The 15,836-nt window shown below is 35.5% G+C and overlaps 1 protein-coding gene across 50 annotated transcripts in view; it reads right to left on the minus strand.

Moving 5' to 3' along the window:
• Positions 1-15,836, minus strand: part of MLIP (muscular LMNA interacting protein) — a 258,639-nt gene that overhangs the window by 62,492 nt on the left and 180,311 nt on the right. For all 50 annotated transcript variants that reach the window (XM_074037778.1, XM_074037772.1, XM_074037809.1 and 47 more), the window contains one exon: positions 5,073-5,201. In XM_074037778.1, coding sequence (XP_073893879.1) covers positions 5,073-5,201 — 129 coding nt within the window. The remainder of the gene's footprint in view (positions 1-5,072; positions 5,202-15,836) is intronic.

Genomic DNA, 15,836 nt, shown 5'->3' on the forward strand with positions numbered 1-15,836 from the left:
CCCAAAGCAAAGTAACACTGCAAGAAATTGCAGCTTTCCTCTTGTTAAAACAATCTAGCAAGCCATTTAGTCATTTCTACACCTAAAAAGGTTCATTTAAACATTTACCCCAAAGTATTTTTTAATAAAATGTTAGCAATGACAAAATATAATTTTATGACATAAGAATATGGACCATCTTGATTGAGAAACCAATGTTGAAAAAGTGGTAGTTTGTGACAAAGTCAGCGTTTTTCAGAGAAAGTAAAAGGCAGTATTGTCAGTTTCCCCTTTGACAAAGGTATGTGCCCTGTAATATTAACATGTGGGTGACATAAGGAAGGGAAGTTGAAGGTCACAGTTGAAATACAACTTGATGAATCATTAGATAGAAACCTGAAAGTCACTGACATAATCATCAAAGTTGAATGTCAAGCATAGTCCTTTTGGTAGGGAAGAGAGGCAAGTCAGACGTCTAAAAAAAAAACCCAGAAGAAAAGCGGAATGAACTACTACAACAAAGAAAATTCTCTATAATTATTCTTTTATGTTCTCTGTGAGGTAGCGTGGAGAAAATTCTCTAAATGGTCATCTTCATGGAAAATATGTTCTCTCTCCCATTTAAACAGAGTAGAAGAAAAATAAATTTTAAGAGGCATACATGCTGCAAAGTGTTATTTCTTATAAATGGAAAAAGAAAGAAAAATATTTCGGGAAAATCAGATGAAACAATATTCTCCCTTTAATTCTATCCAAAACCTTTTTTCATACAATTCCTTAGGGCTTTAATAAAGTAACAATATATCTAATTATATGAGTTGCATTATTAATTTATAAAGAAAGAGGGAGGATTTTTACATAGCACTTTATGTAAATGAGGTGAATTATTGCCTTTTTATATTGAACCGCAAATCTTCAATGAAATCCTCTTATCTAATTACACATATTAAATGATCAGAAAACAATCAATATATTTTGCAAGCTCATAAATAGTCAGAATAAACTAAATACCATTCAGCTCTTTAGTATCTTCATTCTCATCAGCAAATTGCTTTTCTGAGCCTGAACGTCTTCTGGATGCCCGTTAGTCCAATGAATTTTGCTAATTATTTTCCAACTCTACCTTTAGTTATCAATAAAAAATATGCTTTAAACACATCACCATAGTTTTTAAATCCATAGATTTATGGCAAAGTGTGAGGACATTTTGTAATAACTGAAAAGCACCACAAATAGGCACAATAATAAATTAATAGAATAATGAATGAAGATTAATCATTAATTAATAATGAATGAAGACTATTTCAACTATTTCAGCAAAGCATAATCTTCATTTTGAAGGTTTTTTTTTTTTAAAAAACAACCATCTAAAATGCAATGATGCTTCCTGGCCTATGCCACTTTGATGTAAAAGTTGTTGGCTAGTAAGTTTCGATTACTTGATTATGCATTTGGTTTCAAACTTGGCTGTTAGAACTCAGCAGCTGTTTCCAGGCAAATTTTCAGCTCACAATCAGGTCAAAAGGTTGCCCAGCTGCACCTTTTTGAACTATAGTTAATACATTTCTGTCTAGTCTCATTATCATCTTTATTGTCTGATATTTTGTAACAGAGTTGAGAAATCATATTTTATGGCAATGAAGCTGCTAGGAAAAATTTATTGACTTAACAATCCCACCCAACATCTCCTGTCATGTGGAACTGTCCCCAGTACAAGGCAGATTAGTGAATGTGAGCTACTTCCATTTGGCCCAACTGTCTGGCTAAAGAATTTTCCATTACATGGGTGGATGAGATCAGCTGAGTTTGGAACCATTCAATTTATTCTGTGGCAACAGTGTAAGAGAAGACAATAGTGACTAGAACTGAATTTGAGTACACTTTCTTCTGTTGAGGTTCTGATGAAGTAGCAATGCTGAAATTATACATTTTATTATTCAATTTATTTTTTAAGTAGATGTAAGCATCTACCCTTGAGAGCTGTTTTGGTATCTGCCTCCATTGTAGATTCTGGACACAATGAGATGATGGTTAAAGCTCAACATAAAAAGGCCAGTTGATAATGCATGCCATTTCCCAGGTGTTCAGTGGCCCCAAGGTTCTATCTTATCTTTCCCTTTCATGCCAGGTCAATGAATAAGGCCAGGGGACCTTTGGAATTCACTTTTAAGTGGTATGCTAGGCTTCTTTCAATTCTGACAATGCATTGTCTGCTATTACTTCTCATGTTCCACATTCAAATGGGGATACAAACCAGGACAAATTGGTTGAAAGAAAATAAAAGATTAGATCTGTGGTAAGTTAAGATTTGCAAAATAGGTCAAATTTTCAGTCAAGTATTTAGAAATAAATAGATTTATGTTATGATATAAAAAGAGCTTTAAACTTACTTTATAGTCAGAAAAAGCAATGAAAAGAAGTGGCAATTATTTTTAATGATAAGAATTTTCTGCACTTGAAAATGGGATTTATCATTTCAGTAGACAGTACATGTTGTAAATTACAGGCAGATTAACTTGATATTCTACAAAGAATCTTGCTTGAAGTAAAATGCATGAATTTATATTCACACAGAAGAATAAAGTTATTATTTTCCAACATTGGATCATATTTTGAACAAAGTAGGTTACATGGATAATATGTGAAATTTAACTGTTAGTGGTTTGATTTTCATATAAGTGCTAAATTATTTTTATAAACATTTTATAATTATCCCATACTGTCTAAAACTTCATATTAAAAGCCACTAAAATATTAGTGTCATGCAAGCAATAGATATTTCGTAAGTGCTTTTGTTAATGATAAAACATGTTTTCCCCACAGGAGTTTCCATTTCTGTTATGTGTGGAATTAGTGAAGGCAACTTTATATATCAACAAGATTTCCCTGTTTAATTTAATTTGAGGTCTATATTTTATTCCACAAAATTAAAATATTGCCTCTAATTATCATTTTTTATCATATCAATGCCCTCTAAAAAATTCAGACTTACCAAAATCATAGCCTTCTCACAAAGTGTATATAAATCAATGGAAAATATTTTCAGCTGAATTTTGTAAATAAAAACTAGAATTAATCATAAAAAGTATTTGTAATGAACTTTTTCAAGGTTACATAGGGATTTCAGACCCAGTTAGGGTTAATCATAGATTTAAAGTAAGGCAAATTTTAGAGTTTAAAGGATCCTTAAGAGGTACCTAATCTGAACACCTCATTTTATGCATTAAGAAACTGAAGCCAGCCGGGCGCGGTGGCTCATGCCTGTAATCCCAGCACTTTGGGAGCCTGAGGCAGGCAGATCGCCTGAGGTCAGGAGTTTGAGACCAACCTGGCCAGCATGGTGAAACCTTGTCTCTATTAAAAATTCAAAAATTAGCTGGGAGTGGTGGCAGGGACCTGTAATCCCAGCTACTCGGGACGCTGAGGCAAGAGAATCGCTTGAACCCAGAAGGCGGAAGTTGCAGTGAGCCCAGATGGCACCATTGCACTCCAGCCTGGGCAACAGAGTGAGACTCCATCTGAAAGAGAGAGAGAAGGAGAGAAGGAGAGAAGGAGGGGGGGGGAGAGAGAGAAAGAGAGAAAGAGAAAGAGAGAAAGAGAGAAAGAGAGAAAGAAAGAAAGAAAGAAAGAAAGAAAGAAAGAAAGAAAGAAAGAAAGAAAGAAAGAAAGAAAGAAAGAAAGAGAGAGAGGGAGAGAGAGAAAGAAAGAAAGAAAGAAAGAAAGAAAGAAAGAAAGAAAGAAAGAAAGAAAGAAAGAAAGAAAGAAAGAAAGAAAGAAAAAGAAACTGGAGCCTAGATAGATGAAACCACTTGCCCAGGGTCACAGAGCTAACACGTCAGATAAGAGATTCTTTATGTTTTGTAAATATAAATTTAAATATAGTTTATATTTTCAAGAATATTGTTAGTTATCATTTTCAAACTAAAAGTTTAAAAGAGCATAACACCTTATATTCCTCTATAAATCTATTTTATTATGGATTATAAAATATGATGATCTTACATGTCCTGACTGTATTCAGAAAGTTTTTTGAATATCCTACATTGCTTATTAATTTTATATTTCAATCTCTCAATAAAATATATAGCCCATAATATTTGCTGCATTTTAATATGAAAAATAAAGATTTAAAATCTCTGCTATTCATTATGAAGTTTTATATTGCATAAATGTGTATTTTCATATTTTTCACAAATATAAGGCACCATTGACAATTCTCCATTATACTTCCTTCAACATATATAATATATAAGGGGAATCTAGTATAGACTTTTCAAACATAAACAAAATGAACAACAAATCCTAAGTATGACTTGAGCCCTGATTCTGTTACTATTACTGCCCAATCTGGGAGACTGCATCATCTCTGTGTTAATATGAATCTAAACAGGACTTTTGTCAACTTTAATATATCAAATCTAAAATATTCCATCTCTTCAAAAGGAAGCAAGATTTCATTTTATTTTTTGACACAAGGTCTTGCTCTGTCACCCAGGCTGGAGTGCGGTGACATGAACACTTGCTCACTGAAGCCTCGACCTCCTGGGCTCCAACAATTCTCCCACTTCAGCCTGCCAAGCAGCTGGGACCACAGGCACATGCCACCATACCCAGCTATTTTTTTTTTAATTTGTTGTAGAGATGGGATTTTACCATGTTGCCCAGGCTTGTCTCAAACTCCTGGGGTCAAGCAATACTCCTGTCTTGGCTTCCCAAAGTGCTGGGATTACAGACATGAGCCACTTTACCCAGCTGGAAGCAGGATTTTAGAAATAAGGATGCCACACCGATATGACCCATCCAATCAGTGATTTCATGATGTCTTTATAGAGAGTAACATCTTGGTCCCCAAAACAATACCAGCACTAAATAGACAAGTTTTAGAAGAAAAAAAAAAAAAACACACATTAAAATGCTAAAAAATATTATTCTTGAATTATTTAGGAACTTCTACTTATTATGCAAGCATTTTCATTACCAAATATATTCCAATCAAATGAACATGTTCTCACACATACTATATTCATAGAGACATCTTTATTTTATATAGTCATTTATCAAAATAGCAAACATTTTCTCTTGTGTACGCTCACCTGTTCAGAAAAGAGGTCACTGTTATCTTCCAAATATTTACTGAAAGGGTTGGGTTCATAGACTTCCTCCTCTTGTTTCAGTAATATTCTGGATTTTACAGGTACTGGGCGAATTACTCCAGGCTTAGTCTTCATGAATGTCAAATAAATATTTAAAAAACAGGAAAAAAAACTATTAAAATGAACAAAGATGTGTATTGTTAAGTCATTCAATGCTGTTCTCACAGAAAATTTTTTTTTAATTTTAAAATGATTTCACAAATGCATAAAAACAGCCTGAAGTCAAATGATTTTAACTAATATAAGTTTAGTTAAAACTTAACTATAACAGCAATCAGTTCATAAAGATCTACTCTTGTAACATTCGAAATGCAAACATGTTCTACCCTTGCTGGTGCATTTGGTCAACAAATACTTCATATGCTCAATATTTATTGAGAGTCTTCTCTGTGTCAGGCAGCATTCTGGGCATGATAGCATAGATGACTTTGGTATATCCACCAAGCCCATGACAACTTTCTTTTTCTGGAAACTGCTCACCCTCCATGCCCCAAAATCTACAAAGCTGGGCCCCCACATGCCGTGTTCATATTATAAATTGGGCTGGCTTTCTGACCTAAAAGAGTGGAGAATGGGTGGCAAAGAGATTGTCTCTCCCAATAACGTGGAACAGGGATTTAAACTGCTCTGCAGTAACTGTGGGAGACTGAAATTAAAGTATGTCATGTAGAAGCTACAGGAAAGCCTTAACACGACCTAAAAGGCAGATATGCTGAGATCAAGGATAGAGCAAAGTGCATGGAGGTACAGCCCAGAAAGGAGAGACACCAGAGGGCTTTCCAGAATTTACTTCCTAAACATTCCAGGGGTCTACCTGAATTTCCTGTCTTGAGGTTCTTTCCTTTTCTTTTACACTAGATTCCCTCCACACACACCTTTTTGTTTAACTCAACTTTACTTCTGTAACTTGCAATCAAAAGAATTTTAGCTAATACATCAGTCACTCGAGATTCTTAAGCTTGTACCCAGTGTCGATTTGACAAAGAGAGACGGGGGAGAACTCTAGTTTGGGGTAATTTCAAAATGATGTTTCACAAACACCAAAATCTTGTTACCTCGTAAAATGTCACAGAAAGATTGATGTTTGCAAAATCATCCCAAACAATAATTTAATAAAATGCTGTGATGCTCTTTCTGTTTAAGCACTTTGCTGCAATCATTCTTCTCAACCCCATTTCCTTTTGGAAAATGGTAAATTAGCTCTTTTCAGTCAATTCTGATGCTCACAAGTTAAGCCTTAAGGGACTACATCTATCTCTCTGCTCTATAAAGCACCTGATATATTTTGAGTCTTGAATAAATGTCGCTCTGAAATACTTTATTCAACAGATATTTGGCCTTTCATGTATTATGACAACTGGGGAAATATAGATTGAGACAAGTCTCTATCTTCCCCAGACTGAGAAATATCTCCCACTTAAGAAACTCTGATTTTTCTCAAGGGGAAGAATGAACAAGTAACATCCAATTGTGCATGAAGTCATGCCATAGAGTATACACATGAGAGCAATATTCCTTCATTAAGTGCTGCAAAAAAAAAAAAAAAAAAAAAAAAAAAAAGTCCAGGCAGTTCCCTATTTCTATAGCCACCTGTAATTACAGAGATGCCTGATACCTGGGCCATGATTCAAAGTTTTCCACACCTCTGTCTCTTTTTTTTATTTGACTTCCTGCTTTATTTCTTCTTTCTTCTTCTCCTATTCCTGCACTTTCTCCTTCTCTTCTACTCCCTTGTGAGGCAGAAAATAAATGCAACTCCAGGACTCAGGGGCTACAAGGCTCTAAAACTAACATTGTACTTTAGGGGTTAAGCTTGGTGTCACTATGCAGAAAGATGAAAGCAGGGAGAAGAAATCTAACCAGCAGCACTTCGGATGGTAGGATAATCTCTGCCAGAGAAACATGACTGCTTGGGTCCCTTTATTGCAAGCAGGCAGATGTTTGGGGATATCCTGGCCTAGAGCCTTCCACTCAGATCATCTGTCTTGGGATCAGTCCTTTCCAGGGTGACATCAGAAGACAGACTCTTCTGGTTGGTTGGATATCAGAGATATTCAGTATCAGAGTCTGTTACTGATGCTTCATATTTTCTTCTCCACCAGTTTTTAAGCTCTTTAGTTCTTATGAGTTTCCTGGATTTGATGGTTGTCTCTGACAATTAGACAATAATTTTTCCTCCGTTTCCTCCACTCTGCCAGATTTTCCACATGTTCTTTTCTTGGACCCTGTGTTCCCAGGTTTGGACTATGTGAAGACTCTGAGTTTTCCTCATTCTATTTACTTACTTGGTCTTCATATGGTTTCCCTGATTTTTACATTGTATATATTCCCTTTTTCTTTAGTCCTGTTCTTTGCTGCTACAACCTTAATTTGTTGTTACCCAGTAGTCAATACTTCATAGATATGGAAGCCAACTCTAGGCAAAAGATGACTACACATAGTTTGCCTTTGACATTGTTCATACTTCTCATCCTGTAATCTTTAATCACACCTTTCAAACCCAGCCATCTCTCAGTGATGGTCCAGTTAAAAATCTAACGCTAGTGTCCCAATTCTGAACCTCATGCACTCTCCACAGACCTTGGTATACTAACAAGTCATCAGCATGGTAGCCTCTGCACCTTCTTCATGCTTTTTCATGTGCTTCAAAACCAGCTTCAAAGTCCTTGAGGACCTACTGCAGCTAATGACACTATCATTGTCTCATAGACACAGGTTTTATATTCTATCAATATAGAATCAAAAACTGAACTCAATATTTTAGATAGATCATCTCATCAATTTCTTATAAATTCTGTGGGAGATTTAAAAGTAATAAGTCAGATGCCAAAGTCATGCAGTTAACATGCGAAGTTAAGGTTTAAATCCATGTTTGGTCTGATCATCATGCCTGTGATTTTTATCACTTCTGTGCCTATTCCAGGGAGGAAGAGTGACATCATAGAATAGATAGAAGCTTGAAATCATTGTTAAATATCCACCTCTCTGTAACTTATCCTGTCTAATCAACAACAAAGCTCCTGTAATTTTTATATTTTTTATGCCTTTAAAATATATTGTTTCTCTATTTTATTTCCACGGTCAACTGTCTCATCCTTGATTTTGGCCATTGTTAACTCATTCTGTGCCATTTTACTTTCTTTTCGTTAGCCATCCTAAATACTCTCAGAACATTTAGGACCTAATGTTTTCTAATGTTTTCAGTTCCTGGTGACTATACACATCCACACATCCACTCTCTTCACACACACACACACACACACACACATACACACAGACACACACACCTCTTCACCACCTCCTAAAATACTCCATAATTTGCACGGCCAAGACATCAAATTTCCACTGTGTCTCTGGATTTGGTTAAAAATTTACTCTCATGAAGTAGCATAATACTGTAGAAGGAGAGCAACATGGACATAGATTTTAGTTTCTGCAATGTTGTTAATAAACTGTATTACCTTGGAAAAGCCATTCAACCTGTGTAGAACTTCTGTTGAAGGGTTGTAATTCTAATACATGACTATGTCCTTTAGTAATGGGTAATGACACATTTTATTACTTACCTTTCTGACCCCTCAGGAATTATACCACACAGAGTTACAGCAAAAGGCTTATTTCTGCATATTCAAATCCATCATCCAAACAAGGGTCTCAAAGTGCCACTTAGAAAGTCTATAAAACAGCATATGTGAAGCAACTGGCACTGTTGTCATCACACATAAGTCTCTCTTGGAATATTAGTTAACTTCCCCTCGATTATTCCTCATACCTTGTTTCACAATGTCAAATGGTGATGCAATCTACATTTGCAACAAAAAGTTAACTAATGTTCTATCCAATTAAGACATTGTCTGCTAGCACTTTGACCCTTAGAATGAAGGCTGTAGACCAGTATCAGCATCATCTGAGAACCTGTTATGAGTGCCAAAGCTCAGTGCCCGACCTAAACCTACTGAATCTGAACCTGCATTTTTACAAATCCCTAAGCAATTCATGTACACATTAAAAGTTGAAAGACACTAGACTTGAACTCAATACATTAAAATGTGCAGCTCATGTAGAGATAGATCTTTCTTAGTCTATCATTCCAGAGACATCCATTTGGCCTTGTCTTCTGTCTCCAGACTGAAGGAGAGGCTTTAAAACAGACTATGCTTTATTAATTCCTAATCTATATTGCATCTTTGCATGTAGTGATCTTTGCTGGTACCTTTGGACTTCAAGTAAAGGTTCTCCTGAACAACTTCTGGAGTGCAAGCCGTCTCAAAAAAAAAAAAAAAAGAACAACTTCTCTAATTCCGAACAATCTAATTTGTTACATCTGTGTCCAAACAAACATAGAGGAAATTAGATTTATCAAGTTTGGGGAGTCTACAAAACTGAACTACCATGAGATTGTCATTGTGCAGCAATATTACAACTAAACTAGCCTTACGAGGCCCTTCTTTCATTTTTATCTACTATAGAATCCATAGAATAGTCAGACTCATGACTGATAGATGCAAATGACCCTCTAATGATGCCAGAAAAAGCAGTTTTGTAATTTTCTTTCCAGCCTATGTGGAAAAATAAAAAAGGTAATGACTCTCATAGCCAGCACAAAGGGCACAAGAAGAAAAATGAGAAGATTCTCCAAATCAAAAATATCAATTCATGAATATACTGAAAATTGATTTACACTGGGTATAGACATTTTTGAAGTGCCTGAAAGACAAAATAACTGTTTTGCAACTCTGAAGCACACCTCTACCAGATGTTCACTGGAGACATTTTGCCAATTAAGATCTAGTCTATGTCAGGAACTCTAGTGTCTATAGAGATAAGTAAGATATACCCCCTGTTTTCAGAGGCTCACAATCCAGTTGAGTAAATCAGAAGATAACCACAGTGTTAGTTGAGTCATGTCACTCATCTCCTAAATGATGTCCACCAATTCTACATCAAATCATGTCAACTCTGCTCTGAAATCTCTCTAATGCCTCACCTTTTTACTGAGAGTAAAGTTCAAAGCCCTTGTAGTGCCTACAAAGCAATACCTATAAGGGTGCTGTATGACCTGATCTTTCATATCCCTAACCAGCCTCTCTTTTTCCAGTCTTATTTCCCAGTATTATCCCTTCCACCCCTTCACTCTTTCTACTCTAGCTTATACACTATGATACTGCCTCCTCCAGGAGTTTGTATTTGCTCTTCCCTTGTCTGGAACTCCCCCTCATTCCTTCTTTTTCGGTTTAAAAATCATGTTATCAGACAGATCTTTTTAATGAGCCATATAAAATAGCAATCTCCACCTCTCTTACCTGCTTTATTTTCTCCACAGCAGTTATCACTGCCTAACATCTGTTTGTGTTTATTGTTTTTCTTTCTCCACTAGAATGTAAGTTCTGTGAAACCAGAGATCTTTGGTTTATTCACTCTTATATCTCCAACATCTAGAATGGTGCCTGTACCTGGTTGGTGCTCAATAAATACTTACAGAATGAATAACTTAATTGACAGGCAGAAGCTCAGTGTGTTCACTATAGTTCAATATGGAGTCAATAAGAGGTGCTGATTCAATAGCAAAGACATGGAATCAACCCAAATGCCCATCAATGATAGATCGAATGAAGAAAATGTGGTACATATATACCGTGGAATACTATGAAGCCATAAGAAGGAATGAGATCGTGTAATTTGCAGAGACATGAATGGAGCTGGAAGCCATTATCTTCATCCAACTAACGCAGGAACAGAAAACCAAATACTGCATGTTCTCACTATAAGTGGGAGCCGAACAAAGAGAACACATGAACACGTGCTAGGGAACAACACACATTGGGGCCTGTTGTGGGCAGGGAGGGAAAGCATCATGAAAAAATGCTAATTCATGATGGGCTTGATACATAAGTGATGGTTTGATAGGTGTAGCAAATCATGATGGCATATTTTTACCTATGTAAGAAACCTGCACATCATGCACATGTACCCTGGAACTTAAAATAAATTTTTTTAAAAAGTGGGGTTGATTGACTCCTTGAGGTCATCCATTATTTTTCCTGAATTGGCTAACTTTTTGATCACAATATAATTCACAAAGAGGGAACTTTGAGGGATAGAAGAGCCATATGGCATTTTTCCAATAGAGGAGGAGAAGAAGGAAAGTGGGTTGGTGAGTTCCGCCCTCAGGAGAAAGAGTAGAAAGCTAAAGTTATCAACTACAGAAAGTCAAGGAAAGAGGCCACTTCTTTAGGGACTTTACAAGATTTTAATCTTCTTCATTTAAAAGAAATTGTTGTTTTTCTCCCTCTATTCATGGTGATATGCAATAAAACTCTTAATACCAAAAGACAACGATGTCATCTTTTTTAGAGAATTCAAGAGTGGAGAGTGGGGAGGAGAAGAGGATATTATATCTGACGCTAACATTAGTCTTGAGGACAGAAAAAATTCAAGGGAGTACGTGGGTTCCCCGAAGCCCAGTGGCAGGTTTTAATGGGCTATAAGACACTCGTCTAAACCTGCTATTGATTTGTGTTTATAATCTATCAAGTATACACTCATACTTGAACACTGTCACTTGGGGCACTATATAAACAGATACTATTTCCATCCTTTGGAACTTATAATCAGAATTCTATGACAGCAGGTTGGTACAGCCTCTGGACTAGATACCAAAGTTGAAGATTAACTACCAGCACTGACCTAGGGAATCGATTACCAATATTTTTAAATAACGGGGTTTTACAGCAAAATCTTTCTTTTTTGGACAGAGTCTCGCTCTGTCTCCCAGGTGATCTCGACTCACTGCAAGCTTCGCCTCCCGGGTTCACGCCATTCTCCTGCCTCAGCCTCCAGAGTAGCTGGGACTACAGGTGCCTGCCACCACACCCGGCTAATTTTTTTGTGTTTTTAGTAGAGATGGGGTTTCACCATGTTAGCCAGGATGGTCTGGATCTCCTGACCTCGTGATGCACCGGCCTCGGCCTCCCAAAGTGCTGGGATTACAGGCATGAGCCACCGCGCCTGGCCAGCAAAATCTTTCTTAAATTAATAACTTCAACTAATACTAATGGACTGATGTTTTTTAATTGCCTTTGACTATAGAAATGAGCTCTAGGGTGGTGTGATAAGGAAAAAAAGAAATAAAGGATAGGGTGCCAGCTTTCAAGAGTTTATTTTGATCTTTCTGGAGAGATAAGATATGTAACAAAACTGCAAGAAAGTAACAAAACAACATACAGCAAATTCTGTGAGTCTGGCTGGAAATTTTACTAATTCGATGGACTCAAAGAGTTTTTAAAAGTGCCATGGTTGTTTTTGACCCATTTGCTGCAGTTTTGTCTTCATTCTCCAGTGCTTTTTTCTTTGCCTTTAGAATTTCCATGGCAAAAAACTGTGCAAACTCAATACGTTCTACCAGGCAAAATTGTAGACAAAAGCAATATTCTCTAAATTATTTACCTGATTTACTTATTCAGATAATACGTGTTTATAGACCCTAATTCTTGTTTTAAACAAACATTATTATATACTTGAAGCAAACACTTAAGCTATGTTTTCCCCTTAAACAAATATCCTAAATCTCAAAACACTATGGCATAGGGTAAAGCTCCCAAGATTGGAAAAAGCAAAAGAGATTTTTATACCACTTATTACCAAGCAACTACTGACATGGCATTCTAGATATTTAAACTTCAGTTTTCTCATCGGAGTAATGGAAATAACAATTCCTGTCATACTAACTCAAAGGTGATTATGAGAACCTAATGAGATAATATGCACGGCAAAACTTGGTAAAGAAAAAACAGCATAAAATACATTTGAAAGGAAAAACAGAATATATACTTTGCACTTATAAATATGGCATGTTGATTCTAAATGATCTAGACTATTCACAAAAGTACCTACTTGATGTGTTCCTCCAAAAAATGTTTTATAATGATTACAATAGTTTTATAAAAATAAACATACGTAAGACCTCAATAATTATAGGCTGCATCTCACGGCTCAAGAAGCATTTCATGGAATATACACAATACAGATTGGCCAGATTGAAATATTTCAATGGTTAAATAAAAGATAATAGCATGACTCAAACCTGAGGGGGCGTACCTGATAAATGCTGTGGCACTTAAGTATGTTATGTCAAGGAAAAACTGGTCAAGGAGAAACTGTCTTTGAGCTTGAAGGAGACAACGGTTCTACATAAAAGCTTTCAGGGCTGCATTTTCTGAACAACAGAGGCCTTAAGGGCCCTCAGAAGATGAGTCATGCATCACTAAAGCTGGACGCATCAGCTGGCATTCAGAACTAGGAACAAAGTATTTGCAAGTTTAAGCACTCTTCTTAATAGTGTTCCAGTAAATAGCATCTTGCTTTTACCTGTATATAGCCATGTGACTTATTTTTAAAATCTGTTGTTTTGTGCTCTCTAGATTAAGTATTCCATCCTGGACAACAGTGAACAGTTTGTAACGGCATGAAATTTCAAAAGCAAAAGGCAAATATCATCTAAACCAGGCTCCCCTACTGCCAAAGAAGACCAGGGTTTACCTACCTTGGGGAGCCTAACTTGTGTGTTATCTTATGCAGGGAAAAAGACCCCACTGGCCTTTGTTAATATCTTTGTAGTGATTCAGCTCAACAGCCAGGAAAGCTTTGTGAAAGTTTAACCTAGATCCTAGATATTTCCTTTCCTTTTGCTCCTTTTAATATGCTACAGGAAGCACAATTCACAGCTGTGAAAACTTCAGTACTCTAACTGACCCTACCCAGTCTCGTCTTCAGTAAGTACTCACATTTTCCAGGCAGTGCAAAAACACTAGGCAGAGTCAGACACAGGAGGTACCCAGTGAAAGTAATGCTTCCATAGAGGCCCTGTTTCCAAACTCCTTAATTCATCCTTTCTTATTTTCCTTGAATTATCTAAAATCAATAATAACGATTCCTTTTCCAAAGCTACACAAAGCAAGGATGAACACTGATGCTGGTGACCCTAGATAATCTATTTAACTCCATAAGCCTCTGTTTCTTTTTCTGTAAAAATGGCTGCTCATATTATCTCTTCATCATTCACAGATTTTATGTGCAAAAATAACCTCTCCCTGTCTATAGGAGTATACTGACGACTCCACATTTTATGATATGTGAGCCTTACAATAATCCCTTCAGGTTGACAGAGTCGTTATTCCAATCGCCAGTGAATAGGTGGGAATTTCCGATATTTTCATCTCTAATTTCCTTTCCAGTTCTGATTGACTGCAGTGCAGTTTAATAGAAGAAGAGAAGCTAAAACTGGTGAACTAGCTTCACATGGGCTTCCAAAACAGTCTCCCAAGCCCAACTCTAAATCATTTGGCTTCCAGAGTAAACAACGGAAATATTTTAACAGGAAGGGTCATGGTTCTATTTCTTCTTTCCCTTTGAATTCTGAATTGGCACACTTGCAATAAAAGCAAGCAAACAAATCAGCCAAGTTAAAAATTTGAAAGCATGAGAAAATGATATATCTTTAAAAAGTTAAATCTCAAAAGCAATTTGGGAATTGCATTAAGCTTGTGGTACCATAGCAATCTGTCATATATTTTCTCTTCAACACACTTACTACACTTACCTCCTAAAAGAGGAGTCAAATAATTTTAACTATTTACTGTTGGTTTTACACAAAACAAATATTCGTTTATGTAATTTAACTATAAAATATCATACATTTCCAATAATTTTGTTTTTATGTGTTATACATGCATACATATTTACTCATATAAACAAAGATGTGTATATATAAACAATCAGAATTACCTCATATGTCATCTATATGTGTGTGTATATTGTAAACACATACATATATAAAAATATAAATATATATATCTCAAAGTTTTGTTTATCAAAGGCATTCTTATTTACTCATATTATTCAGAACTTAAAGAGTTCATGATGGCAAATATTGAAAATTCATTCATAAAAATGAAAAAATTATAACTTTATAGTGTTACTTAAGTGTAAAAATATTCTAAACCCTTAGTGAAGTACATGCCCTGTAACACATCTTACATACAATCATTTTCCACTATTTATTCCATTCTCAGGTAGTATTAATATAAACACAGGGTTAATGTCATGAAATAGAAACCAAAGTTATTGAATTAAATAATTATATCAGTACAAGACATGTTCATTTTTTTAATATGATCTGCTTGCTTGATAATAATCCCTTCACAAACCTACCTATATCTCAAGGGCATTTTGAGATTAAAACTTAATTTAAAACTTGGTTAAGAAATGCCTTGAACTCCTTAGAGAAAAGGACTTAAGTAAATGAAAGGAAATTATTATAAAAGTCATTCAAAGCAATGCTTTGTAGTTTTGCCCCTAGAGAAAACAAGCAATAGGATTATTTTATTGGGCAAAAAGTAAGTGTGTTTTAATTACATTCACAATGAGTTGTTTTACTATATCTCATTTTATAAAATCATCATATATATACGTGTGTGTGTGTATATATATATATATATATTTGCCACTTTGAAATCATTTCTTAAAGTATTAAACCAAGAACTTACATGTATGTAAAATACACACTTACACATGTATATATAGTCCACTAACATCTAAAATCTGTATTTTATATACTATACTGAGTGAAACTATATATGGCAATGTGTAAAACATTCTTTATTTCCATATTCTAAATAAACAAATATATCATTTTAAATATTAAAA

This window comes from Macaca fascicularis, chromosome 4 (assembly GCF_037993035.2).
Source record: "Macaca fascicularis isolate 582-1 chromosome 4, T2T-MFA8v1.1".
NCBI classification, from domain to species: Eukaryota; Metazoa; Chordata; class Mammalia; order Primates; family Cercopithecidae; genus Macaca; species Macaca fascicularis.